Raw genomic sequence first — 26287 nt, 5'->3', positions numbered from 1 at the left:
CCCACAGACAGCCCCAGCTCCCCGCTCAGACATCCCTCACAACGACGGCTCCTGCCTCGTGTCCCATTGGGAATGCTGCCGCTGCCTCCCTTTCCCGAGGGCAGGGGTGCTGCCAGCTTGCACAGGACCCATGGGCACATCCAGCCCTCACAGGAGCGGGCAGCTCGAGCAGCAGCGGGCACAGCACCGGTGTTGATCCCCTTCAGTGAGTTAACCCCTAACCCATGAATTAACCTAGAAGCCCCTTGCAGGCTCTGGGAGTGCAAAGCTGGGCCCTGGACCTCCTTACCTTCATGCAGAATCATGCCCAGATGCACTTGCAAGGTTTGCCCCTGCAAACACAAAGCAGCCGCACATGCCAGGGAGTTGTTTCCACCCAAGAAGTTGGTTTCCCACATGCACATCCAGCGCCATGGGAGCTCGCTGCCGTCAAGGGCAGGCTCAGGCACGTCCTGCTCCCCGGGACCGCCGGGTTTGCTCCAGCCCTACCCCACCCCGCGCACAACTCCTGAGCAACAGCTCGCTGCCGCTCCAAGTTAATAGCAAAGAGCACTGGGGAGCGGAGGGGAGAGCGGGAGGTCCGCAGGGTGAGGATGCAGCCTCGGGATCCACGTTCACTCCTGAGCGGTGCGTGCCAGGCGAAGGGCACCGGGCTGCAGCCACCCCAAGACACAGCCCTCGCTTGCCCCAGTCACCAACAGAAAGTGCTTTTGTGAGGCTTCAATCAAAGTCCTTTTCTTCCAAAGCCACAAACCGCTTGTGGAGGCAGCCAGGAAACCTCAGCTCCATTTCCAACACGAACCTCCCCGTGCCTGCACCAAGGCAAGGGACGCGAGCAGCCCTGGGGGCCCTGCGGCCGAGCTGTGGGACACGTCTGGTGCATGGAGCACCCCAACACCCTCAGCAGCCCGGTGGGGCCCCGGCGAGGCCCACGGCCACTGTCACAACCTGGCAAACACCGCCCGGGCCCCAGCCCACCGCAGGCCCGCGGGGACCACACGCTGTGCACCCAGGTGGTGCAGGCACCTTGGGGCCACCAGCACCGGCCGCGCACCCACGGGGGTCCCGACCAGCGGGGGAAGGACAATGGGGCCTCGTCAAAGTTCGCCCCAAGAAGTTTCCCTCCTGCCCTGACACCTCCCGAAGGGAAGGGGGGGGGAGAGGGACCGACCCCCCCCCGCCCCTCTGCTCGGCGCTGCGCAGCCGGGACCCGAGCATCCCCCGGGCGGGTACCGGGACCCGAGCATCCCCCGGGCGGGTACCGGGCCCTTCTCCCTGCTCCCTCCCCTCCCGACAACTTCGCTGCTGCCGCAACTCTCCCGGCCCCGCGGTGCTCGTTGGAGGACCGGCGGTACCGAGCCCCCCCCCGCCGCGCCGCCCGCCCGCCCTACCTGCCCAGCCGCCCGGCTCCGCCGCCGTTTGCAGCATCCTCCCGCCGGCTGCTCGCTCCCGGCTCGGCGAGCGCGCTCCCGGGAGGAGGAGGAGGAGGAGGAAGAGGAGGAGGAAGGAGGGGGGGATGAAGGCAGCGCGCGCGCCGCCGCGTGTCCCACCCCCTATTCCCCCCCCACCCGCCGCCAGCGCCGTGCGCCCGTTCGGGGTGGGAGGGGGGAACGGCGGCGGCGCGCACCGGTGCTGAGTCCCGCAGCGGGGGGGGGGGAGCCGCCGTGCATCCCCTCGGCACCGGGTGCCCCGGCAGAGACAGGGCTGCTGCGGGGGGGGGGGGGGGGAACCCCGCAGAGTCACCCCAGGCCCTTCCCAGGGGGTTGGAGCCGGGGGGTGTCAGTGAGGAGGAGGAGGGTGACCCAGAGGGTCACCCACTTTCAGGGCACAGAGATGCCCGGTGCCATCAGCCCCACACAGCACCGGGGGTCAGGTCTCAGCGCTGCAGGGATGAGGGTCCCCCGTTGCGTATCTGCAGCAGCATCTTAGCTGCTCTTAGAGGGGGCAACGGAGGTGGCCCCATGGGGACCACAGAGCCCCGGTCTGACCCAAGCATGGCCATGGTACCCATGCAGACGGTGGGGTAACCCCTTGCATCCTGCCCAGCTGCTCCACAAAGGGCCGGAGGAGCCCAACAGCTCCAGAAGGATGAGATGGAGCAGAGCAGATGGGGATGGAGCGAGGGAGCTGCAGGGAGATGCTCTTCAGTCTTAAGTCATTGCAGCTGGAGCACGAGGCACCCGCCAGGCAAAGGCTCCTTTGCTGACACGGCTTGTGCTAAGATCAACATCTTCCCGAGTGCAAAAGCATGTGCTGTCCTATCACCAGCCTGGTTATTAATATTTTAGCAGCTCCCAGAACCTTTAAGCATGGCCACACAGCGCTGACATAGAAAAGCAGGAATAAAAGGCCCCTGCTCCCCCTAGCCCCCAGGAACAGTCTGTCTAGACACATTATATAAGCACACTTTGCCCTCCTCCAGGACACCTTAGAGAGGATCCCAAAGCCCTTTGTAGAACTGCTCGTCGAGCTCTGTGCACAGGAGCTGCTCTGCCTGGCTCCAGGGATCCCAGTTACAGGGATCCCAGCTCCGGGAGCTCTTTCCCATTTGCTGCCTCCACTGCAAAGGGGAATTGATGCCAGGACGAGGGTGTTTGATCAGCCCCATGAGGTCCCTGGCAGAGGAGGGGGTGCTGCTGGAAGAGAGGACAGAGTGGGAAGACCAAACATTGCTCTGAGCTCTGCGGAGCCCATGGAGGACCACGGCTGTGGGAGAGCCCCAGCTCCCACAGCGTGGAAACCAGGAGCAGGGATCAAGCTTCAGGCTCCCCTCCAGCAGCTATTCCTGGGTCTGGAGACCTCAGCACACAAGGGGATGGGGCCCAGCAGCGCTGGGTTATGCCTGGCCACACCAAAAGCCCCTTCCCTCTCTGCCACCGGAGCCAGGGTCAGGTTCCAAAGCACAGCCTCAGCTCCCGCTGTGAATTACTTTAAGAATCCTTTCTCCAACGCCTGTCTTTGCCATGCCATCCGGTTTTCACAACCTACTGTGTTTTTTTCCCCTCCCTATAAATAATTACAGGCACTCTAATGGATCTCAAACCTTGCATTACCTTCACTGTCAGGAGCTTGGCTATTGCAGCGGAGCCTCCCTCTCTAAGGAGCGGAGGTAGGGCTGCAGCTCCTTCACTGGCTTTTTTAATGCCCATTAACCCTTACGCCCTCATCCTGCCTCCACCACATCATAAGGTGCCCATGCTCCCCGCTTCCAGGAGCAGGATGAGGCCTCACTCCCAACCCACGCCTCCCAGCACTTGGGAGCACGGAGGAGTCGCTCCCCTCCCGCAGGCAGCCGCTCGGATCGCTCGCAGCCCAGTGCAATGTTTCCTCTTGCCACCTTTCCCATCTCCCACAGTTTTCATGGTACATTTGGCAAGCCTGCACGCAGGCATCTTTGGAATCCAACCCAACTCCTGTGCCCATTCCCTCCTGTCCCCGCGGAGGGACCAACCCAGTGATGCTTGGCAGGAGCTCTGCGGCTGCCCGCCTCTGCCTCCCCACCAGCAAACAGGTTTTGTGATCCCAGCGCTTGCAGAGATGTTTTCCCTCACACCGACTCCATGCTCTGCTCCTGGTTTCCCACACAACACTGCCCAGCCCTGCCTGCTCCCATCGCCTTCCCACACAGACCCAGCCTCAGCCGGCTCAACACGAACTCCAACTGTCAGGAAATCTGTTTCCCCATCCAGGCACAGAGTCAGGGCAAGGCAACCCAGCGACACCCATCTCAGCAGCGCTGCCCAGCTTAGCCCTGGCCTTGGCCTTAGTTCAGCTTCTCCCCCAGATGCTGTTTGTGCCCAGGCCAGCAGAAACTCGTCCTTAAACCTTCCAGTTCGCCGCAGACATTTCTGACCACGGAGAGGAATCTCTGAACAAAGGGAAGGTCACCGCCTGCTGCACTGCACGGAAGCGCTGTGGGACAGAGGAGCAGAAGGAACAGCACAGCCGCATCCTCCACCTCGCTGCAGTTGCTCACAAAGTTTCTCCCACGCCGTGCTCATTTCTGGCCAGCAGCTTTTGCATTTGACAGAGAAAAGCCGAGCCTACGAGGGAACAAACACTGGCGAGGCTGAAGCTTCACCCTCCCTCGCGCCTGTGGGGTTCAGCAGCTCCACACTCAGTACCTGACAAGTCTGACAGTTAACCCAGCCCTCTACACCCGTGGATGTGTTGTCACCCCACCGACAGCTCGGAGCACCCTTCACTGGAAGCACCCCTCGCTGGGAGCACCCTTCACTGGGAGCACCCTTTGCTGGGACCATCCTCTGCTGGGAGCACCCTTTGCTGGGAGCATCCTTCGCTGGGACCATCCTTCGCTGGGAGAACCCTTTGCTGGGAGTACCCCTCACTGGGAGCACCCCTCGCTGGGAGCACCCCTCGTTGGGAGCACCCTTTGCTGGGAGCACCCTTTGCTGGGAGCACCCTTCGCTGGGAGCACCCTTCGCTGGGAGCATCCCTCGCTGGGAGCATCCGTCGCTGGGAGAACCCTTTGCTGGGAGCACCCCTCGCTGGGAGCACCCTTTGCTGGGAGCACCCTTTGCTGGGAGCACCCTTCGCTGGGAGCACCCCTCGCTGGGAGCATCCTTCGCTGGGAGCACCCCTCGCTGGGAGCACCCTTTGGTGGGAGCATCCCTCGTTGGGAGCACCCTTCGCTGGGAGCACCCCTCACTGGGAGCACCCTTTGCTGGGAGCATCCCTCGTTGGGAGCACCCCTCGCTGGGAGCACCCTTTGGTGGGAGCACCCCTAGCTGGGAGCACCCTGTGCTGATGCTGCCGGGTACCAAAGCCCATGGGGAGAGGGTGGGTGGGTGGCACATCCCAGCTGGGGTCCCTTAGCCGGGAAGGGTGGCTCAGCCCCGGCATGGCTTTCCAGGAAGCCTGGCTGGCTCCTCGGCTGCTGTGCCAAGCTGCTGGGGCAGCTGCCGCGGCTGCTCCGCAGCTGCCGAGCCTCTAATTGCTCATTGAGTCATCAGTGGTGTTTTGGGGGAAAGCGGCTCTGTCAGGGAATTAAAACCTTTTCAAAGGCCCATAAAGATTTCATAAATGTTTCAGACCCAGATCAATGGGGGATCGTGTCTTTACAGCCAGGAAAAAGGGGAAGGTGGTGGGGAGACAGGCAGCAGAGCATCAGCAGCCACAACCAGCTAAAGAAGATGGGCAGCACCAGCCTGTGGGAAGTTATAGAATCCCAGAGCGGTTTGGGTTGGAAGAGAGCTTAAAGCTCATCCTATCCCAACCCCATGCCACGGGCAGGGACACCTTCCACTAGAGCAGCTTGCTCCAAGCCTCATCCAGCCTGGCCTTGAGCACTGCCAGGGATGGGGCAGCCACAGCTTCTCTGGGCAATCAGCAGATTACCTGGCTCTGGGCAGATGTGGGATTGGACCCACATCAGCCAACACCCACATCTGGAGTCAGAGGAGCCCTCAGTGTCCTCAGAGGCAAAGGTCTGTGCTCTGCAAGAGCTGTAAACTTGGGATCAGCTTTTCCATTCATAAGCCCTTTCCACATGAGCACTTTGCAGACAGGTTCTGACCGGGCTCTTCTGCAAGGAAGGGTCCTCACCACATCAGTGAGCACCAGGGACGTGCTTTAGAGATCAGCCCCTGGTCCAGCAGCACCTTCCTGCTGCTAAGGGAGGTTCAGTGACCTCTCTGTGTGCCTGTCCCCATGGCCGACAGCAGCGACTGCGCTTCTGGCACTGAGCTCTGGCTCCACCAGCGGGTCCCTGGGGCAGCAGGAAAAGGGCAGTGACCCCAGCATGGTGGGTGCCTGTTTCACCGCAACCCTCACACCACCATGGGGGGCTTGGCTGGGAGCAAAGGCAAGGGCGAAAGCCTCAAAGTCATCTCGGGTGGTACCAAACCTTTACGCACGAGGGATTCCCACCTCGAGCCCACAAAAGCCCACACGAGCAAAGCCTTTGGAAGCCAAAAGGCAGCAAGAACATGCTCTCCATCACGGAAATGCAGGGTGCTGGAGCCCATCCTTTACCCTGGGGAGCTGGCTTAGGACCTTTGGCTGCTCACAGCAGCTGATGCTCCACAGCTCTGCTGATCCCACGCGCTCTGGCCTGGTACTGCTCACCCTACGCCGGCACCGGCTCCCTGCAGAAAGGGGCACCAATAACTCACCAGTAGTGGGGAGACCTCGGTTATTTTATGGCCGTTGTTCTCCCCTTCCTGTTGTAACTATTAATTAAAATCTACCCGAGGAAGATAACTCGCCCCTCTGCGTAATTGCGGGGAGTAAATTTTATTATATGGAAAAGTGGCTTTAATTTTTAATAGCCTTATTCTTCAGGAAGAGCAACACTTCGGAGGGAGCTGCGAGCCCGGGTAGCATTATCAAAGGCAAGAAGAGGAACAAAGACGAGGTTCTTGCATGCTCCCTATAAAAGTCCTATTTTAGGGGAGGTTTGTGCTTCCTCCCAGTGCGAGATGAACCGCAGCAGCTTCGCTTGCTGTAGGAGGAAAATTGAAATGAAACTGATAAGAGGCCCAGGCTCTAGCTCCTGCCTCACCTCCCAGTTATAACTGAAAGCTCGCAGGCATTCCAGAGATGGGACTTGATGTCTACATTAATTATAAATAAATTATCTACACTCAATGTTTAAATGAAATTCCAGATAAGGCTTTATATTTAGAAGAGGATTGCATCAGTGCATAAATATTTATGCAAAGAGTCTGGATCAGCTGCGGCTCCTCCGCTGTGACGCTGGAGCCGAGCGGGGACCCTGATGCTGAGCCCATGGTGCTGGGAGGGATCTGTGCTGGGGGGAGGGTGTTTGCACTGCCCCTCGCTGCTGGCTCCTGAAGGCTCCTCCTGCGCTGAGGCTCAGGAAGCATCACCAAGGCCAGCCCCATCCCAGCACCAGAACCAGGAATCTCCATCCCATTAAAAGAGCTCACCAGCTCCATCCCAGCACCAGAACCAGCAATGTCCATCCCATTGAAAGAGCTCACCAGCTCCATCCCAGCACCAGAACCAGGGATCTCCATCCCATTGAAAGAGCTCACCAGCTCCATCCCAGCAATCTCCATCCCATTGCAAGACCTCACCAGCTCCATCCCAGCAATCTCCATCCCATTGAAAGAGCTCACCAGCTCCATCCCAGCACCAGAACCAGGAACCTCTATCCCATTGAAAGAGCTCACCAGCTCCATCCCAGCACCAGAACCAGGAACCTCTATCCCATTGAAAGAGCTCACCAGCTCCATCCCAGCACCAGAACCAGCAATGTCCATCCCATTAAAAGAGCTCACCAGCTCCATCCCAGCACCAGAACCAGCAATGTCCATCCCATTAAAAGAGCTCACCAGCTCCATCCCAGCAATCTCCATCCCATTGCAAGACCTCACCAGCTCCATCCCAGCACCAGAACTGGCCAAACCCCCCCAGAACAAACCTGGTTCTCTTCCTTCCTTCCCCACAGACAGTCCCAGGAGCCCCCAAGCTCCATCACCACCACCCAGCTCACCTTTAAAGCCTCAGTCCTGGGTGGGGGAGGCCGATTGGCTCCACCTGAGTGGGAGCTCTACTGCCCTGCCTGCCCCACTGCCTGCCCCGCTGCCTGCCCCGCTGCCTGCCCCGCTGCCTGCCCCACTGCTTGCCCCACTGCTTGCCCCACTGCTTGCACTGCAGGGAGCTGCCAGCTTCCCCTTTTCCAGTTGGTAACTGGCACCATAGTGAAAAGCTGTGATTTGCTCACCACCTCCCAGTCTTAACCCCAACCACTTCATCCACATGGACAGTATGGTTTACAATGGAAAAGAAACGCTGCTTTCCATCATGCCCTCTTCCTGCTCTCCCAGACCAGTCCCTGCCTGCTCCCACCACCCCCCTGAGCCCTCAGTCCTGATAGCGAGAGCCTGCTTTGGAGGTTTTCCATCCCCAGCAGCACGAAGGGGACCTCATCCGTGCCGCAGCGTTTTTCACAGCCTCTCCTCAGCTGCTGCAGGGGTTTTACAGCTCACACAGGTCTGGCTCGGGCTTACAGGGGGATATATTTCATGCTTTAATGCAGGCAGGCTGGAAGAGGAGCAGTGCGACAGGCCCCGGCTCCAAGGTGGGACATAAAACAGCAGAAGGGAATCAATAAAAGATGATTGAACTCGTTCAGCCCCAGCCACTTGTGAGCAGCTCACTGAGGTGCAGGCAGGATCCAGCACCCTGAGCCGAGGTGGGACATCACCCCGGGGACACGGGAGCAGCCCCTGCCAGCAGCCAGCCCATGGGAAGCCTGAAGGAAGAAGCCTTCTCCCTGCAGCTGAGTGTTCCCAGCTTGGAGCTGCTCATGGCATCAAAAATCTGGGATGCAGCAGCTTTGCAGGGCCCTGAATGCATTTGTCCTATTTCTTCCTCATTTTGGCTTGAGCCCCGGATGCTCCCAGCCCAGCGCCCCCCTCCAGTGTGTGCCAGCCCCCCGTGTGTGTGCCAGCCCCCTATGTGTGTGCCAGTGCCTCACGTGTGTGCCAGCCCCACTATATGTGCCAGCCCCCCTGTGTGTGCCAGCCCCACGTTTTCTTACTGCACGTCCCTGCTCACTGCTGCTGCTGTTTGCTCCCCACTGCCTGTGCCAGGAAGCTCTGTGCCACAGCCCGCAAGCAAGGCTGGGCAGTGGGGACACAGCTGATGCCACACAGAGAAACAGCACGTCAGGGTCTGAGCACTCCTGCCTCTGCCGTGTTCAGCCTCCCTGCCAAATGCTGCCATGGCCACACAGAGCATCCCGGCCAGGGCAGAGCATCCTGACCAGGGCAGAGCATCCTGACCGGGGCAGAGCATCCCAACCAGGACAGAGCATCCTGACCAAGGCAGAGCATCCTGACCAGGGCAGAGCATCCTGACCAGGGCAGAGCATCCTGACTGGGGCAGAGCATCCTTACTAGGGCAGAGCACCCTGACCAGGGCAGAGCATCCCGACAAGGGCAGAGCATCCCGATCAGGACAGAACATCCTGACCAGGGCAGAGCATCCTTACTAGGGCAGAGCATCCCTACCAGGGCAGAGCATCCCAATCAGGACAGAGCATCCTGACCAGGGCAGAGCATCCCGACAAGGGCAGAGCATCCTGACCAGGGCAGAGCATCCCGGCCAGGGCAGAGCATCCTGACCAGGGCAGAGCATCCCGACAAGGGCAGAGCATCCTGACCAGGGCAGAGCATCCCGGCCAGGGCAGAGCATCCCAACCAGGGCAGAGCATCCCAGCCAGGGCAGAGCATCCCAACCAGGGCAGAGCATCCCAGCCAGGGCAGAGCATCCCAACCAGGGCAGAGCATCCTGGCCAGAACAGAGCACACAGTCATGACCCATCACCAAGGGCTGGGCAGGCAGAGCCCGGCGCAGTTGCCCCAGGAGTGGCAGCAGGGTCACCTTTGGTATCACAGCGCTGCACAGTCCTTGTTCTGCAATGGGAGCGGTATCTCATTTCTTCCTCAATTAGCTCCTGATTATCAGTGTCCCAGGGCCCCTTTCCAGTCTCTGTTTAATGCACCATTAATAATTCATTTCTCAGATAGCAGGAACGCAGCGCGAGGTTAGGGCTTTGTGACTAATAAGTACCGGAGTAACCCTCATCTCCGAGGGACAAATGAAGGGAACAAACACAAAGAGGAAGAATCACAGCTAATACGTTTTGTGGCCTTTAATCAAACGCTGGGTAAAGGGTTTGATTACTCAGGTGAAGAGCACACGGGCACGTTGCTCCTCATCAGCCGCAGGCTGCTGGGCTCCCACGGCTGCAGCGGCACCGGCATCGTCCCACTGCCTCCCATGGCAGCAGAGAGGGAAACTGAGGCACCACTCAAGGGGTCACCAGGCCAAAGCAGGGGCTGCCCCATCTTTCCTCAAGCTGGAGAGGGGCAGAGCCCGCTGGCAGCTGCACATGAAGCGTGACGGGTTTCTGACAGATCCCATTATAAAGCCGGCTCTCAGAATCACAAGCTGAGATTTAGCGCATGAGATGTTGTTTGGGATTTTTCCAACCTTTCCTCTCGTGCCGTGGGCCCCGGGCTGTGCCAGCACCCACTGGGTGCTGCATCCCTTCCCTTCCCCGTGTCCTGACGATGCACAACCCAAATGCAGGCCCTCATGCCTCTTTCACCCCCGTTTTTGATGCACTGGCATCACCCAGCTACACGCCAGGGAGCGTTTGTAGCCCGAGCAGGATGAAACTGCAGTGATTCTATTTCCTGCCTCCCCGATTGGGGCAGGAGGGGAATTGTTTGATGCTAATCCCCACGTTTAACCCACTGGCAACCCGACTTGCTCACATCCCAGGGGAATCATCAGATGGGCAGGCGCTGGTTGTGGGGCTGAGCAAGACGGGGACGGCCCCGCACGCTTTGCGGGGTGCCGCGCTCCTGGCAGTGGGAAGAGGAGGTTCTGGTTGCCAGGATCGAGTTCCTCCAGGATGAGCAGTTTTCAGCCGGCTGGAATTTCCCCTGGTACAGAGCGGGAGGCTCCAGCTGTCCCAGCAAAGGTCACCTCTGGGGCTGACGCGCTCCCGGCCTCCAGCAGAGACACCACGCGACAGCAAGAGCTTCAGATGTGCCTGGGAAGCAAAATCCAGGCCCTCCTCCTGCTGCTGTAGGAGCTGCATCCACGCAGGACCAGAGCCAGCGGGGCAGGATGGAGTCCCCCGGGATGAGAACCCCCAGCCCCGGGTACCCGCAGTCCACCCAGGGCATCATCGGAGAGGGATGCGCAGGGATCCTGCTTGGCTGCTCCGCACCCTCCTTGCTGCAGACCTGGACTTCATTTTGAGTTTCAGTCTGTCTGACTTTATCTTCAAGCCCTCGGTTCTTATTATCCCTGCGTTAAAGAGCCCTTTAATACCCGGCAGTTTTCTCCCTGGGAAGGTACTTGTGTGCTGTAATCAAGTCACATCTCAGGCTACTTTTTGATAAGCTAAACAGATTGAGTTCTAAGTCTCTGCTAAACACCCAGCCTCGGGAAAGGGCCAATCCGTGCTGCTGCCAAGCCGAGCGGAGCCGGAGGCTTTTTCAGCTGGTGCATTGAAAGGTGAATTGCTGCTTCCCGATGCGCTGGTGATAAATGAAATGGGATGTATAAAAAGAAGTCGTTGCATTGCCCTCGCTCCGGTCTGGGAGCACACGGCTGCCGGAGCCTAAGGGTGCTGCCGGCGCTGTGCCCGTCCCCACACCATCACCTTCATCCCACTTTTGCCAGGCAAACCCACTGCAGGAGCTGTTTGCTGTGGGGCTGATGGTGCCTGGCTCCACTTACAGGCAGGGAGTTATGATGGCCGGGAACATAAGTGCCTCAGGGAGCTGAGATAAGCAAAGATGTTCCAAGCCACAGACTTAGATCCAGAGGCTGTTGGCAGGGGGTATCTTAGTGTGTAAGAACCGGTCCAGCAGCTCTCTCTAATGAATGGCTGTGGACAGGGCAATTGGAGTGATGAAGTGGGGCTTCAGCCTGGTTTGAGCACAGAAGCCAAACCAGTGCTGCCAGGACATCTGCCATGCTCCATGGGGGCACAGCCACACTGTGCCATGGGGCAGAGGGCCCCCAAGCCAGAGGTCTGACCCAAGGCAGGGGTGCAAAGCAAAGATGCTGCCAAGTGCATGGAGGGAGCCTGCTGGGAGCGGGCTGGGGATGCGCTTGGGCAGCCCCATGACCTGCAGACCTCATCAGACACAGAATTCCAGCCTCCCTGAGTCCCTGTGGCTCTGGAAGCGGGTTATCAGTGCACTCCAGACCTGATCGATGCAGGAGAGATGGGAATGGCTGATCAAAGGGGAGCAACCACCACTGCCTCTGCCTGGGCTGAAGGATGCAGGGAGAGCGTGCTCGGAGGAGGTGGATTAATGGGGTCACAGGGATGCTCATCCCCACACCCTCACACAGCCTGGGACTCGGCTGCATGAGCCCAGCTCTGAAGGGCACCAGCTCTGAAGGATGCTGGCTCTGAAGGGCACCAGCTCTGAAGGATGCTGGCTCTGAAGGGCACCAGCTCTGAAGGGCACCGGCTCTGAAGGGCACCAGCTCTGAAGGATGCTGGCTCTGAAGGGCACCAGCTCTGAAGGATGCTGGCTCTGAAGGGCACCAGCTCTGAAGGATGCTGGCTCTGAAGGGCACCAGCTCAGAAGGATGCTGGCTCTGAAGGGCACCAGCTCTGAAGGATGCTGGCTCTGAAGGGCACCAGCTCTGAAGGATGCTGGCTCTGAAGGGCACCAGCTCTGAAGGATGCTGGCTCTGAAGGGCACCAGCTCTGAAGGATGCTGGCTCTGAAGGGCACCAGCTCTGAAGGATGCTGGCTCTGAAGGACACCAGCTCTGAAGGATGCTGGCTCTGAAGGACACCAGCCAAGGTCACAGCAGCAATTGCTGCAGCTCGGCTGCTCCCTGCTGCCAGGCCCAAGGTGACCGAGCTCCTGGGAAGCAGAAGCCAGATGGGGCTGGCATCGAAGCAGAGATGCACAGGGAGGAACAAGCAGAGGCTGGATTAAGACTCACTTGCAAAGCCTGCAGAGCCCCGCAGAGCGCTGCTGTCCTGGCCCTGCATCCCCTGGGGTCGGGGCCACCCCCTCAAAATGGGTGAGTTTGGATCAACGTTGCAGAAATGCTGGGTTTGAGCAACCAGATCTGGGGGTTTTCACCAAATCCACCCAGGCTGGTGAAGAGCTCGCAGCACCCAGAGCTGCAGGCACCCATCAGGTTAACGCACAGCCTGGATTCTCCGTGCGCAAATCAGGGCAGTTTGAGTTTAGCGAAACGACCTGGGGTCCCTGCAGGAGGGATTCTGCCTGGGGAGAGGCAGGAGAGGCCATCTCAGCCCATAGAGAGCTACAAATAACTCGAACGGCCTCATTACCCACTTTCTGATGAACGGGAGGTTGGTTTCACGTTTCCCCCGGGGCTGCCACCACCTGAAACTGGGCTAAGCCCCATTACGGGCAGGAGCCGCAACTCTGCTCCAGGCTCCTCGTCCTTCCTGGAGCGAAGTGCGCGGTGCTGCGGGGCCGCTGCGAGGGTCCTGCATCGAGAGGGGACCTGCTCGGGACACGCATCCCACCCGGGCATCCCGGTGCCGCTGCGCCCATGGGGACCGGTGGAAAGGGTCCTTGTGCCCGGTGGGCTGGGAGCGCCGCCAGACCGCGGCCACCGGAGCAGGAGGTCCCCGGGCCGGCCCCGGACCCCTCGGGGAAGGGGCGCGCACGGAGCAGCGGCACCGGCTGAGCCTCCCCCCGACGGCACCCCCGGGCATCGCCCTCACCCCGTGGCCGGGCCGGGGCTTCCCTCTAGCGACCGGCGGCGGGAGAGCATCGGGGGGGACGCGGAACCCGGCCCCCCCCCCGATCCGGGTCGGGCTGAGCTCAGGCTTTCATTTGGGAAGCTCTTCCCTGTGAGGGTGCTGAGGCGCTGGCACAGGGTGCCCAGAGAAGCTGTGGCTGCCCCATCCCTGGCAGTGTTCAAGGCCAGGTTGGACACAGGGGCTTGGAGCAAGCTGCTCTATGGAAGGGGTCCCTGCCAGTGGCAGGGGTTGGAGCTGGAGGAGCTTTAAGGGCCCCTCAACCCAAACCAGGGGGGTTCTGTGATTTCTGCCTGAAGGTCAAGTCCATCCGCGGCTCTGGCTGCGATCCCACAGGGCTGAGCTGCCCTGGAGGCACCGAGCCTTGTCCTGGGCCCCTGGAAGGTTCAGTCTTCAGGAGGGTGCAGTGGGGCCGCAGGGAGGGAGACCACTGGGGCAGCCCCACACAGGCGCCTTCCTGTGATCCCCTGTGCTGGCAGCATGGGGGGGATCTGTTTCTCCACCCGACAATGGGGTGGTCCCACAGGGAGCTGCCTGCACACGGCGAGCTCTCACGAGGAGTGAAGCTGCCGACTCTTCCCTTGCTCCAGCTCACACACGTCTTTAATGAGAACCATCACATTCACGGAGCAGGCTGGAGGCTGCCAGAGCAATGCTGGGCCACGTCCCTGGCCCCTGGGCCACCGGCAGGGTTGTGAGACAGCCCCAGAGCCCAGCAGTGCTGGGGGGCAGCAGGGGAAGGCAGGAGCATGGAGAGCAGCCACCAGCAGGCAGGGAAGGGTTTGGGAGCTTTCCCATCTCAGGGTCCCATCCTTTCTGCGTGGGCACAGCAAAGTCTCCTCCTGCAGTCTCAGGCTCTGGCAAAGGGATGTGCTGCAGTGGCTCGGGCCAGTGAGGAAAAGAGGAGCAAGCTGTGGCTTGGGATGGAGACTCCAATGCCGAAGGTGACGGGAGAAGGAGCAGAGCCCGTGCTAGAAGGACTGTCCATAGGTGTCGGAGCAGTACTGCAGGTAGTCAAACTCCTTGATGGGGAATGTCAGAGCCCTCCATTTCTTGTACCTCCTCTTCTCAGCTGGTGTCTCTACCACGAAGTTCTTGATGCTGAGGATGGGCAGCTTCACCTGCCGGTAGAGCATCTCCATTCCCCAGTCCTGTGTGGGCAGGGAGAGGACCATCACACAGCCGGCAGTGGGGTACATCCCCTTTGGGGACAACAGCCCATGTCTGCATCCCACGTGTGCAGCACACACATCACACAGGAATGTGCAGAAGGGACCCACAGCTCCATTCCTCAGCCAGGGGCACTGCAGCACTCACCTGGCTGCACCCACTACACGCGATGCAGCAGCCCGGCTCCCAGTCTTTGAAAGCCCTCTGGGACTGGATTTTCCCTGAGGAAACTCAGTAGTGCAACCTGCAAGGAAAGGACCGAAAGACACCCTCAGGACCATGGGCCAGGGCACAGAAACAGGCAGCCACATGCGCTCTGAACCCCGCCTGGACCGGTGTCCCCAAGACGGAGCTGGCAGCAGGGTCCTGCCCATCGTGGATGGGGGGAGCAGCAGCTTGTCTCTACCAGTACCCAGCTCCTACCCAAAGCTGGGGTTGGCGTTGACGTGGTGCATGCCCTCCACCGCCACGCCGCAGTTGATGCGGTGAAGGTGAACGGTATCCAGGTCGTGCTGCTGCTGCCTCTCGCTGATCCTGGCCTCCTTCATCAGCCAGCCGGCAACGGCAGCCTGCTGCAGCTCCCTGATCTGGACAGGGGAGGGTCAGCGCAGGGCTATGGGCACGGGCAGCAAGAGACAGGGCTGCAGGCAGACGCAGTGTCCTGGAGAGCACGAGGAGCAGGGCAGGCACTGCTCCATGCACCTCGCCCTACCGCATCCCAAGGGAAGAGCAGACCACCAAAACCAGAGCACAGGGAGCTGTGCCCAAGCGGCAGACACAGGCAGGAGCTGCCTGTCCCTCCTGGTGCTCAGGGCAGTGCCCAGCACGCACCTTGAGGCGGTATTCCTGCTCCGGCATGGCTTGCACCGCTCTGATCGCCCTCTCCATCAGCTCCATGAGCTCCTCGTTGAGCAGCTCGCGGGAGACCTCTTTGCTGTTGGCTTTGGCCAAGACAAAGTAGACGCTGTTCTCAGCACGGGCACGGCTCCGAGCCTGCAGTAGAAGGGCAAGATGCAGGGAGGGACATGGCTGGATCTCCCCTTACCCCCCCCCCATGTCCTCCCATAGGGACAGGTAGAGCATCTGGAGGGAGCCCACGCGGGGACCTGCATCATGGCGATCTCATTGGTCATCAGCCCGTAGCGGACCACGATGTTGCACTCGGGGATATCCAGGCCCTCCTCGGCCACGCTGGTGGAGAAGAGCAGGTTGAGGGTTCCGTTGCGGAACAGCTTGATCACATCCTGCTGCTCATGCTGGGGGGGAGACCGTGGCGATGCTTCAGCAGCTGCGCGGGGGCTCCGAGCCCCAGCAGCACCCGCAGCGTGCAGAGGGGTCGCTCCCATCCTTCCCCCCCCCACCTCTGCTCACCTGCGTCATGGGCCTGGTCTGGCTGCTGTAACCGGCGCCGGTGAGGACGTGTCCTGCAGCCAGCCGAGCAGGCTGTGCGCGCCCTGACGGGTCCTGGTGAACACGATGCCGCGAGAAGCACCCAGCGGCTGGAAGTGCCCCCGCAGGATCGCCTCCAGCTCGTCCAGCCTGGGGTTCTGATAGCGCCGGTCCCCAGCAAGCGCCTGTAGGGTTGCCCTGTTCTCTGTTCAGGCGAGCAAGGCATCAGGGGGGCTCCCCAACCCCAAACACAGCACCCAACCCCCTCCAAACCCCTCCGTCCCCCTCAAACGTGGCGCCGAGGAACCGCTCTGTGGGGTCCTTCACGTCCTGGGTGTCATAGAACTGCTGGAGGCACTGGAAGGCGTCGAGCATCCGCACCGTGTCCTTGAGCAGCAAGGCATCGTTGTACTTGCGCAGATGCAGCGCGCACACCCGCGTCCGGCGGCAAAGCCTCTCTGCCGCTGGGGAGGGCCGGGCACTGCAGTCACAGCCTGGCCCTGTGTGCCACCCACCGGCCCTGCTCCACCTCACCTCTGTTCTCCAGCTCCACGATGCTCTGTTCGTAAAGCTGCGTGCCAAAGTCCTGCGGCAGGCTGGGAATGCCCATGTACTGCTGGATCCGCTCCATCACCTCCTTCAGCCGCTCGCCAAAGGGGTCCTGAAAGCAGAGAGGGGCTCAGGACCAGAGGAACTGGGGATGGTGCTCCTCGGGACAGCCTCGGAGCACAGCCTGGGGTTAGGAGCTGATTGCATGGCACCCTTACACCAAAGCTCTGGGTCAACCGGTTCCTCACCCTGGCCTGAGCTAAGCGGGTGGAAGGACATGGTCCCGGTGCTCAGCACCCCTCACCTGCGCTCTCTCCTGGCACAGGTCGTACTGCTTCCTGGGCTGCAGGACGTGGCTCTGCACTTGCTGCGCCTCCTCCTGCACCGAAGCGATTGTCTCCGTGTCCAGGTTGGCGCAGAGCTGAGGGAGTGAGACCCTGCTTCCAGCCCTGAGCCCACAGCAATGCAGCACCCCGGCGGCCTTGGGGATGCCCTACCCAGGGTCTGCACACCAAGTTATCAACAGCCACCCCGAGGAGCACCCGCTGCATCCCACCTTGACGCAGGACCTACCTGCAGGATGTGCTGCACAGCCCCCTCAAAGGAGGGTGCCCCCCCAGTGCCAGGCGATGCCGTCAGACCCAGGACCTGCAGCAGGTCCTGCTGCCCGCCGAGCTTGCGCTGGAGGTAATTCACCATGATTTTGGTGTAGACGGCTCCCTTGTGCGTGTGGTGGCACTCGTCGATGACCAGCAGCGAGAACTCTGCGCCGGGCAAAGGCAGGGATCGGGGTGAGCGGAGCAGGACGCTCCGGGCAGCGGCGGAGGCTGAGGCAGGGCGGTCGCAGCGGGGCGCAGGGCGCAGCACCCACCCGTCAGCTCCAGACACGCATCCTCCTGGGTGCTGACCAACGCGTTCTGCAGGATCTGGGCCATGGAGATGACCACGTCGCTCTGCCTCACCACGCCGGCGAAGAACACCTTGTGGCTGCTGTCCCCACTGACGGCCGTCACCCTGAACGCGTCCTGCAGCACCTGGAACTCCTTCTTGGCGTGCTGCTCCACCAAGTGCACCCGCACCCGCGACACCCGGCTCAGAGCCGGCCCGTGGGCCCCGTGGTGGCAGGAAGCAGGACCGGGGTGAGGGGGGCACCTTGTTGACCAGCACCGCCACCCTCCCGCCCCGTCGGCTCTCCAGGGGCCGCCGGCAGACGTAGACGGCAGCGCGGGTCTTGCCGGCGCCCGTGGGCAGCCACACGATGCAGCTGCGGCCGTCGAGGGCCGGCGCCACCGCGTCCCGCTGGTACCCGCGGAGCCCCATGGGGCCGCCGATCGGAAGCGAACCTCGGGGCAGGGAACCCACCGGAACCCGCCCCACCCCAAGCCGCGCTACCGGCACCCCCCCAAGTCAGAACAGAACAGAAACCGAAACCGAACGGAGCTCCCGGAGCCGCGCCCGCCGCCCCCCAAGTCGCCTTCTCCATCCTGGGCTGGCCCCGTCGGGCTCCCCCCCCCCCCCCATCAGCCGCGGCTCTGGGCCTGCACAAGGACGTTTATTTAAAAAACAAAAATCAAACCAAACCAAAAGTCACGGGTGGAGGGGGGGAGGAGGGGAAGGCGGGGACGGTCCCATCCCGGCGAGGGGCGGAGCAGCACCAGCACCCAGCCAGGGATGACAACGCAAGGGACAAGGCAGCAGGAGGGGAGCAAGCCGGGAGGGGGACGGACGGATGACAACTGGGGTTTCCCCCAGCCCAGCACCCAAAGAGGGGGACAGCAAGAAGGGATGGGAGCAGGAACTGACCCCCATGCCGGGGACACACACACACACAGCAGACCCGGGCTGCCAGAACCCAACACGCCAGTGGGCAGCAGAAGCAGACAGGGAGGGCTGTGCAGGCAGGGAGGGGGCTGTAGACACTGCAGCTGAGCCCCTGTCTGGAGCAGAGGCAGGGAAAGAGCCGATAGAGGCAGCAGGAACTAAGGGGGGGCCAAGGACAGAGCATCCCCTCACAGCACGACCCTGGACCACGAGCAGCATCTCTGCCTGCAGGCCAAGGCGGGCAGGGCTGAGCCCCACCATACATTCAACAAGACGGGCAGGGGCTGCCTGTGCGTGGACAGGAACAGAAACCCAAAGCACTTGTGTGCCCCTGCCCTGTGGAGGAGAGCCAGGGCAGCAGAAGGCACGACCCTGGGGAGGAGGGAAGCACCAGTGCCAGGAAGCAGGAGCTCAGCACTGCCCCTGCCAGAGCCTTTGAGAGGCAGCAGCTTGGGGATACAAGGCCCTGATGCCCCAAAGGAAGACCACTCACAGCACCAAAACCTCCAGCAGCCCCTGCCCGCAGCACAGGACTGGGTCCCCACAGGCAGCCCTGTCCCTCCCATGGGGAGCCGGTGCCCGGGTCGGGGCCAGCTCCCCTACTTGTCGATGAGCCCCCCTTCCTTGAGCTTGAAGTAGAAGAACTTCTCGAGGGTGTTGGCACACTTGCAGTAGTCGCTGTCGGGCGGGTTGTACTCGCGGCAGTTGGTGATGATGCGCTGCAGGTCGGCGATGAACAGCTTCTTAGTGACGTAGTAGCGGTTCTTCAGGCGCTCGGTCATGGTCTTCAGGTCTTGGGAGATGGGGAAGGGTCAGGGCACCCCCCAGCCATGGGGCCGGACACTAACCCCAAGTCCTGACTCAACCCCCCCCCTCTGTTCTGGGCCTCCCACTGCCCCAGTGATGATGCTCCAGCACGGAGCACCCAAGGCAGGGGGTCCAGCCCTCCCTCCACCATCCCACCCGGGGCTCTGGGCACAACCCCTTACCGATGGGGAAGCGGATGATCTCGTAGTAGTCCGGTGCCTCCGACTTCTTCACCGGCTCCATGAAGGGCCACGCGCTGGGGTGGGTCTGGAGATAGGGCAGAAGGAAAGGTACAGCAGTGAGTGCAGGCAGCTCCAGCACACGGGGGTCCTGCTCCCTGCAGGCCTGGTTCAGCCCATCTGCCCCCTGGGGGCATGGCCCAGGGCAGCCTGGCTCTGGAGCACAGGGTCCCCTCCTGCCCGCACCTTGATCTGGGCCAGGAGGTTCTTCAGGGTGTTGTAGAGCTGGTCCGGATCCTTCAGCTCTTTCCTGCAGGACAAACCCAGTGCCCAGGGTGGGCGGTCTCATTCCATCCCAGCATCCCCAGCTCCCCATCCCAGCGCAGGAGCGAGGAGCAGCCCGAGCCAAGCCCCCGCAGCCCAGCACTCACCCCTTCTCCTTCCCCAGGGGTTTCCATCCTGTTTCTCCTGGAAGACAAAGTGTCAGCATCACCACATCCGCCCCACACCCGCAGGCGGGGCAGGATGGAGCCCTCCTGCCCCAGCCCTTCCCTCCCAGACACGGGCAGGACTCACGGATGCCGGGGACGCTCTCAATGGGGATCTGCCGCACGCCCTCCTTGAAGCAGGTCAGACCAGGGTAGACCTTGCGGATCTGCGCTTGCTTCCTCTCGATCAGCTTCTTGATGATCTGCAGGGGGAAAGGGGGAGGTTCAAGGGATGGATGCCCAGGGCCAGCACCCCTCCCCTGCCCGCAGGACGTACCTCCTTCTGCTTCTTGATGATGTGCGAGAGCTCCGTGTAGGGGATGCGGGGATTCAGCTCGCACTCCATCAGCGTCGCTCCCTCGTAGTCCTTGATATAGCCCAGGTAGCGGCTCTTGGGGACCTTGATGTCCTTGGAAAAGCCCTAGGAGAGAACAGGCAAATGAGGGGGGATGTGGGAGGCAGGAGGGCCAGGGGAAGCCACCTCAGGGGGGGAGCTCACCTGCTTCTTGAAGTAGCCGATGGCATACTCGTCTGCGTAGGTGAGGAAGTAGAGGATGTTGTGCTTGATGTGGTACTCCTTCAGGTGGTTCATCAGGTGGGTCCCGTAGCCCTGGGGAAGAGAGAGGGACCCCCTCCATCAGATGGGACACACACAGCCCCCTCCCAGCCATGGACACAGGCCACTGGAAGATGTCCCAGAGCAATTCCTGCTGCTTGGAACCGGCCAGTGCTGAGGGGGTCCAGCTACCTGAGGGTCTGGAACACCCCTGGGCTCTAACAGTGACACCACCACGGGACCCACCACCCCACAGGGCTGCTGGGGACCCCCATGCTGTGCCCATCAAATGCCTCCCCATTCTCACCTTCACTTGCTCGTTGGACGTGACAGCACAGAAGACGATCTCCGTGAAGCCCTGGGTGGGGAACATGCGGAAGCAGATCCCGCCAATCACCCGTCCATCCTTGATCAGCGCCAGGGTCTTGTGTTTCCTGTGGGCAGCACGGCCGAGGGTGAGAGGGGACCCCCACCACCAGCCCCATCCCATACCCCCCCCCCAGCCACACACGGGTCAAAGACGAGGCGAGTGATGTACTCCTTGGGCATGCGGGGCAGCTGGTGCGAGAAGACGTTCTGCAGCCCCACCAGCCACATCAGGATCTTCTTGTTGGACTTCTGCGAGAGCGAGTTGCCGATGACGTGGAACTCGATGATGCCGCGGCGCTCCTCCAGCCGCGCCGTCTCGTCCCGCGCCGCGTTCGCCGACAGCAGGCTGGTCTGGGGGGGGGGGGTCACTGGCTCCACCACCCTCTCCATAGGGAGAGCCTGAGCCCAGAGCCTGACCCCCTCATCACCCCCCAGCCTGTACCTCAGGGCCCAGCATGGCAGCGGGGTCCGTGATGGTCAGCATGACCTCGTTCACCAGCTCCATGGGGATGTCGCCCATGACACGGATGCGCTTGGCATCTTCCAGCGTCAGGCTCTCGGGCAGCTTCCTCTTCTCCCCTGCAGCGCGGAGCAGAGGGCATGTCCAGCACGAGGAGGGACCGAGGGAGGTCCCTGCTTGCACTGGTCATACCTGGCAGGGGCTCCGGGGTGCTGGCGTCCATGCTCGCAGCAGAGCTGCTGTTGCTGAGCTTCTTGCTGAAGAGCGGAGCAGTGGGCACGGCCACGGTGCTGACCGCGGCTGGAAGAGACCAACGATGCCCGTGCGTGCCAGGACTCCTCACACCCGGCCACCACCGCATCCCCGTCCCTGTGTCCTACAGCCCCTTGAGCAGGGACAGCTGCTCCCCGATACCTGGGCGAGAAACCATCTGAGCCCCCTCGGCAGCCGGCACGGTGAAATCAGCCTCCCAGATGGGAGAGTTCTCGCCGTAGATCTCCTCCTCCAGCATGGACAGGAACCTGGCAGGGAGCAGCGCGTCGCCCGCGCTCAGTGCGCGAGGAGGGGACCCTCCCCTGCCGCACCGCAGCCATCCCCGCATCGGGCGCCTACTTGGGGAAGTGGGTGAGGATCAGCGTCCGCTTCTCCGGCACCAGCTTGTCCTTCTCCACCCGGAACTTCTCCAGCAGCTGCCGGCGGGTGACCGTGAAGATGGACTTGAGGAGGCTGCGCCCGAAGACGTGCGTGGTCTCGTAGCGGGGAAGGCTGTCGCAGCTCTGCGGCACGTGGCAGTAGCACAGCCACCTAGGAGACAGGAAGAGGCTCCAGGATCGGGGCTGGGACCAGCATCCCCAGAGCCCCGCATCCCTCCTGGGACAACACTGCTGGAAGGGAAGCAGGGATGAGAAGAGCAGGAGCCTGAGGGGTCACGGATGATGTGGTCTGGCAGCAGGGTCCCACTGGATGCCTGCTCTCCGAACGGACCAACAACCCAGGAGAGGGGGGAGAGGCGACAATGCCAGGAGCCAGGGTTCAGGAGGAAGGAGGAGGAGAAGGCTCGGCCCCTCTCCCACCTTCACCTTGTGTAGTTGACCTTGTAGGTGGCCACATCGTCGTTCTGCGAGCGCTGCCGGAACTGGGATGGAGTCTCCAGCTTCCAGTAGTTGAGGCAGAGCAGGAACATCTTGGAGAGCTCGTACATGGTCTGCCGCTCCTTGGGCGGCAAGTGGCTGAACTTGTACTGCACGAAGTTCAGGACTCCCTGGGAGACGAAGGGGCGATGGAAGGGCACCGGGTGCTGCACCCAACCATTTGTGCTGCCACCCAAAGAGGGAGCGGGCCGTGCAAGAGCAGCAAACCACAGGACCAGTGCCCAGTGCAAGGCATGACCCTCACAGCAGCCTCACCTGCTCAATGTTTGGTTTCTCGAAGGGGGGGCTCCCCAGGGACCCCTCGACCACAGGCTGGCTCATCTGCAGGATGCACTTCCGCAGGAGCTGCGGGGACACCATGGGACACGGTGACTGAAGCCCTGGGAACGGGTCCACCTCCCATGATGCCCATTTCTTCCCCAGAAACCTCCCCCCCCAGAGGAATTCAAGGCCGGGAGCAGTCATTCCCAGCCCAGGGTCGGTATTCCAGGTCCTGGGGGGACACCCACAGCCAGACCCCAGCTCCCCGGCAATGCCAAGGGACCCCTGCCCAAGCACCACCACGAGCAGTGCCCAGCCCCACACGCACCTTGAACAGGTAGAAATAGACCTGCTTGGTGTCCGTGTCCTCCTCCTTGTGCACTGACATGAAGAGGTTTTCCACATCCACCACCATGCCCAGCAGCCGGTTGATCTCCTCCTCCGAGACGTTCTCCAGGTGGGATACGTGGTCTGCTGTGGTGAGAGCGGGACGGGGGGGGTCAGCACTGCTCCCCCTGCACTAGGGGGTCCCCGGCACCCCAAGGTTGGGGGGGGGTCGTTACCCAGCGCGTGGCTGCAGCTCCGGCACGGCTCGCTCAGGTTGGTCACCGGCTGCTGCAGGTCCATGCGGGGGGCGGTGGGAGGGTTGGGGTTCTTCCAGCCATTGCACTTGCAGGCGTCGTTGGCCTGGGATGAGGGACAAGGAGGAGGCGTCCCAGAGCGGCCACACAAGTCCCCCTGCAAAGCTTCCTCCACCCACCCCTATTGACCCACCCCAGCTCTCCTCAGCGCCCACCCTGCAGGAGCCAGCGCCTGAACACCCTCTCCCAGCTGCCCCCTGTGCAGCCCAGCATCCCACAGCACCTTCCCATGGATGTCCTGGCAGTTCCCTTAAACAACTCAGCACCCTCCTCCTGCAGCCCCCACCCATGCATGGCCCAGCACCCTCCTCCTGCATCCCATGCACATCCTTGCACCCTCCCTCCTGTATCCTCTACCCATGCATGGCCCTGCACCCTCCTCCTGCACCCCATGCACATCCTTGCACCCTCCCTCCTGTATCCTCTACCCATGCATGGCCCAGCACCCTCCTCCTGCACCCCATGCACATCCTTGCACCCTCCCTCCTGCATCCCCCACCTATGCACGGCCCAGCACCCATCCTGCATCCCTCCGCACATCCCCGCACCCTCACCCCTGCACCCCCCACCCATGCATGGCCCATCACCCTCCTCCTGCACCCCATGCACATCCTTGCACCCTCCCGCCTGCATCCCCCACCTATGCACGGCCCAGCACCCCACCCTGCACCCCATGCGCATCCTTGCACCCTCGCCCCTGCACCCCCACCCATGCATGGCCCAGCACCCTCCTCCTACACCCCATGCGCATCCTTGCGCCCTCCCTCCTGCCCCCCCCATGCATGGCCCATCACCCTCCTCCTGCACCCCATGCGCATCCTTGCACCCTCGCCCCTGCACCCCCACCCATGCATGGCCCAGCACCCTCCTCCTACACCCCATGCGCATCCTTGCGCCCTCCCTCCTGCCCCCCCCATGCACATCCCCGCACCCATCCTGCATCCCTCCGCGCATCCCCTCGCCCCTGCCCCCCCCACGCCTCCCTCCGTTGCACCGCTCCCCGGTGCCGCTCCCCTCACCTTGCAGGCCGAGAACACCCCCAGCTTCTCCAGCTTCTTGCCGCGGGGGAACCCGCGCACCTGCGCCTTGCGCTGGCTCGCCCGCTGCTGCTGGCTCAGCCCGGGCCGCGCCGGGTCGCTGGACCCCGCCGCTCCTCCTCCTCCTCCTCCTCCTCCCGCCGCCGTCCCGCTCCCAGCCCCGCCGCTCCCCCCCGCCCCCGCCGCCGCCGCCGCCGCCGCTCCCGGTCCCGGCGGGGGCCGCCCGGGCTGCGCGGCCTCCGGCTCCGCCATGCCGGGCCCGGCGTGCGCTCCGCGCTCACTGCGCCTGCGCGCCGGGCACGCCGGGATCCGTAGTCCGCCGCTGCGGGAGGTAGCGGAGGGGGGGAGCAGCGGATCCGGTGCTCCCGGGACCCGTTCACGCCGCCCGCAGCCCCGGGCCGGGGCTGAGCCCCGCGGGCGCTCTGTGGGCAGCGGGACCCGGGCACGGAGGAGCGGGGTCCGGGCCCGGCGGGGACCAATCACCCCCAGAGCCCCTCCCGGGGCGAGGCCAGCGGGGCGGGGCCATCGCTACCCGGGGAGCCTCCCCTCCGGTAACCGGCACCGGGCCCGGGCCCGGTCCAGCGGAGCTCGGGGCTCACGGCGCGCTCCGCTGCCTCCGCCAAATATGGAGCGGGGCCCCGCCCCCTCAAGTCATATTTGGCATGATGCCCCGCCCCCTCGCCGTGGCGCGCCATGCAAACACGGGGGGTGTGGCCGCAGCGCCTCGCCCCGCCTCCTTGGCCCGAAATGGAGTGCGACCCCTCCTCCGGGAGTACATATATGGAGTGGGACCGCCCCGCCTGCCCATTTATGGAAGGCCACGCCCATATCGCTGCTAAGGGGCGTGGCTTGGCGGTAGGACGAGACGCGAAGGAGCCGGAGGGGTCTGGAAGGTGCCAGCGGCACCGGGGCACGGTGAAGGTGACCGGGAGCGCCGCGGAACCACCGCGAAGATGCGGGTCCGGAGCCCGGCGCTGTGCGTGGCCGCAGCCCCTCCATCGCCCTCCTCTGCCGAGGCACGGTGGGGAGGAGGCGCCAGCACCGTCTGATGCCCAGGCTGCCGTCAGGCTGCGGGGCAGAGCCGGGAGCGGTGCAAAGAACACAGAGAAGAGCACATAAAAGTCACGAATATTTATTAAATAGCTAAAAAAAAAACACACGGTTTGGGCAGAGCCGCCCCCCCCCCGGCCGCTGCCCTGCGGCCAGAGACTGCCCCGCAGCCGGGCTCAGCCCGGCCCCATCCTCTCCCCATCACGCCTTGGCCCTCTCGTCCCCGTCGTCGGTGTTGGCTGTGGACTGCGCCACCGCCGGCCCCATCTGGATGGGCACGTTCCTCTCCGGGGCGGCCGGCAGCGCCAGCCGGGGGGCTTCGATGCGGAGCTGCCCCTCCTTGGACAGGGAGCACGTCAGCGCCTCGACGTCCACCTCCTCGGGCACGTCCCACTCCCGCTTCAGCACCTCGTACTTGTAGGAGAAGGAGCCCTTCTCGTCCGTGCTCTGCGTCTCCTTCTGCCCCACCAGCACCACCTTCCTGCCCACCACCTTCACCGACAGCTGCTCGGGGGTAAAGTCCTTCACGTCCTGGCAGACGGAGAAGCCCTCCCCGGAGCCCTGGGTCAGGGCTGCGCTGGTGCTGGGGGCTCGCTCCGCGGCGATGCCGATCCGGCTGGCGCTGCTCCCGCTGGTCAGGTACTGCTCGAAGCTGCTCATGAACTCCCGAGCCCTTTCCATCTCCAGCCGCAGCTCTCGCTCCAGCTCCGCGAAGAGGGTGCCTGGATGTGGCCAGAGGGTGCGGACGGGTCCCAGCCACGGGAACAGCGTGCTGGAGGTGGGCGGCATGAAGTGCAAGCGGCAAAGCATCTCTGTGTGCTCCCGGTGTGCGCTGCGGCTCTGCTCCGTGCAGGGGCTGTCGCGGTGCTGGGGTGCAGCCGGGAGCAGCGGGTTTTATCCTCCCCTGCCCGGGGGTGTGCCCCTTCCAGAACGCTCTCTCCCCACGCACCCTCCTGGAGCCATCGCCTATTTTTGAGAGGCTGATTATCCAGCAGCCGAAATAGCAGCGCCCGCTCCGAGGGACGAGTCACACGCCGCAAATAGGGAGCTGCGGTCACTGCGGGGAGCTCGGGTTTCTGCA

At 62.8% G+C, this 26287-nt stretch overlaps 4 protein-coding genes across 4 annotated transcripts in view; all 4 read right to left on the bottom strand.

Annotated features, from left to right (window-relative positions):
- Positions 1-1536, bottom strand: part of LOC130597068 (zinc finger protein 385C-like) — a 58108-nt gene extending 56572 nt beyond the window's left edge. Inside the window, exon 1 of the mRNA XM_057405285.1 lies at positions 1392-1536. Within this exon, the coding sequence (XP_057261268.1) occupies positions 1392-1428 (37 nt within the window). The 5' untranslated portion in view covers positions 1429-1536. The remainder of the gene's footprint in view (positions 1-1391) is intronic.
- Positions 1537-13969: 12433 nt separating this feature from the next.
- DHX58 (DExH-box helicase 58) lies at positions 13970-17710 on the bottom strand. Its single transcript, XM_057405295.1, is given in 13 exon segments — positions 13970-14429; positions 14596-14692; positions 14872-15035; positions 15280-15441; positions 15555-15704; positions 15820-15869; positions 15872-16042; positions 16095-16301; positions 16372-16498; positions 16691-16807; positions 16960-17150; positions 17258-17460; positions 17540-17710. Coding segments are annotated over 13 exon segments (1986 nt in total). The 5' UTR covers positions 17707-17710; the 3' UTR covers positions 13970-14249.
- A 536-nt stretch (positions 17711-18246) lies between these two features.
- Positions 18247-24408, bottom strand: KAT2A (lysine acetyltransferase 2A). Its single transcript, XM_057405274.1, has 18 exons — positions 24139-24408; positions 23042-23165; positions 22807-22952; positions 22473-22562; positions 22146-22327; positions 21679-21870; positions 21481-21587; positions 21259-21366; positions 21049-21185; positions 20749-20957; positions 20545-20671; positions 20181-20291; positions 19959-20102; positions 19770-19884; positions 19625-19661; positions 19440-19503; positions 19197-19281; positions 18247-19000 (listed from the first exon to the last, which is right to left on the bottom strand). Exons 1-18 carry the CDS (start codon positions 24406-24408, stop codon positions 18807-18809), a joined length of 2442 nt encoding a protein of 813 aa, XP_057261257.1. The 3' UTR covers positions 18247-18806.
- Positions 24409-25338: 930 nt separating this feature from the next.
- LOC130597066 (heat shock protein 30C-like) lies at positions 25339-26089 on the bottom strand. Its single transcript, XM_057405281.1, has one exon. The coding sequence runs from the start codon at positions 26014-26016 to the stop codon at positions 25408-25410; it is 609 nt and encodes a 202-aa protein (XP_057261264.1). The 5' UTR covers positions 26017-26089; the 3' UTR covers positions 25339-25407.
- Between the last annotated feature and the right edge of the window lie 198 nt (positions 26090-26287).

Source organism: Pezoporus wallicus, unplaced genomic scaffold, assembly GCF_028554395.1.
Source record: "Pezoporus wallicus isolate ANWC-B61680 ecotype Strahan unplaced genomic scaffold, APGP_CSIRO_Pwel_v1 contig_14230, whole genome shotgun sequence".
NCBI classification, from domain to species: Eukaryota; Metazoa; Chordata; class Aves; order Psittaciformes; family Psittacidae; genus Pezoporus; species Pezoporus wallicus.
This window is presented reverse-complemented; position numbering and strand designations above follow the sequence as displayed.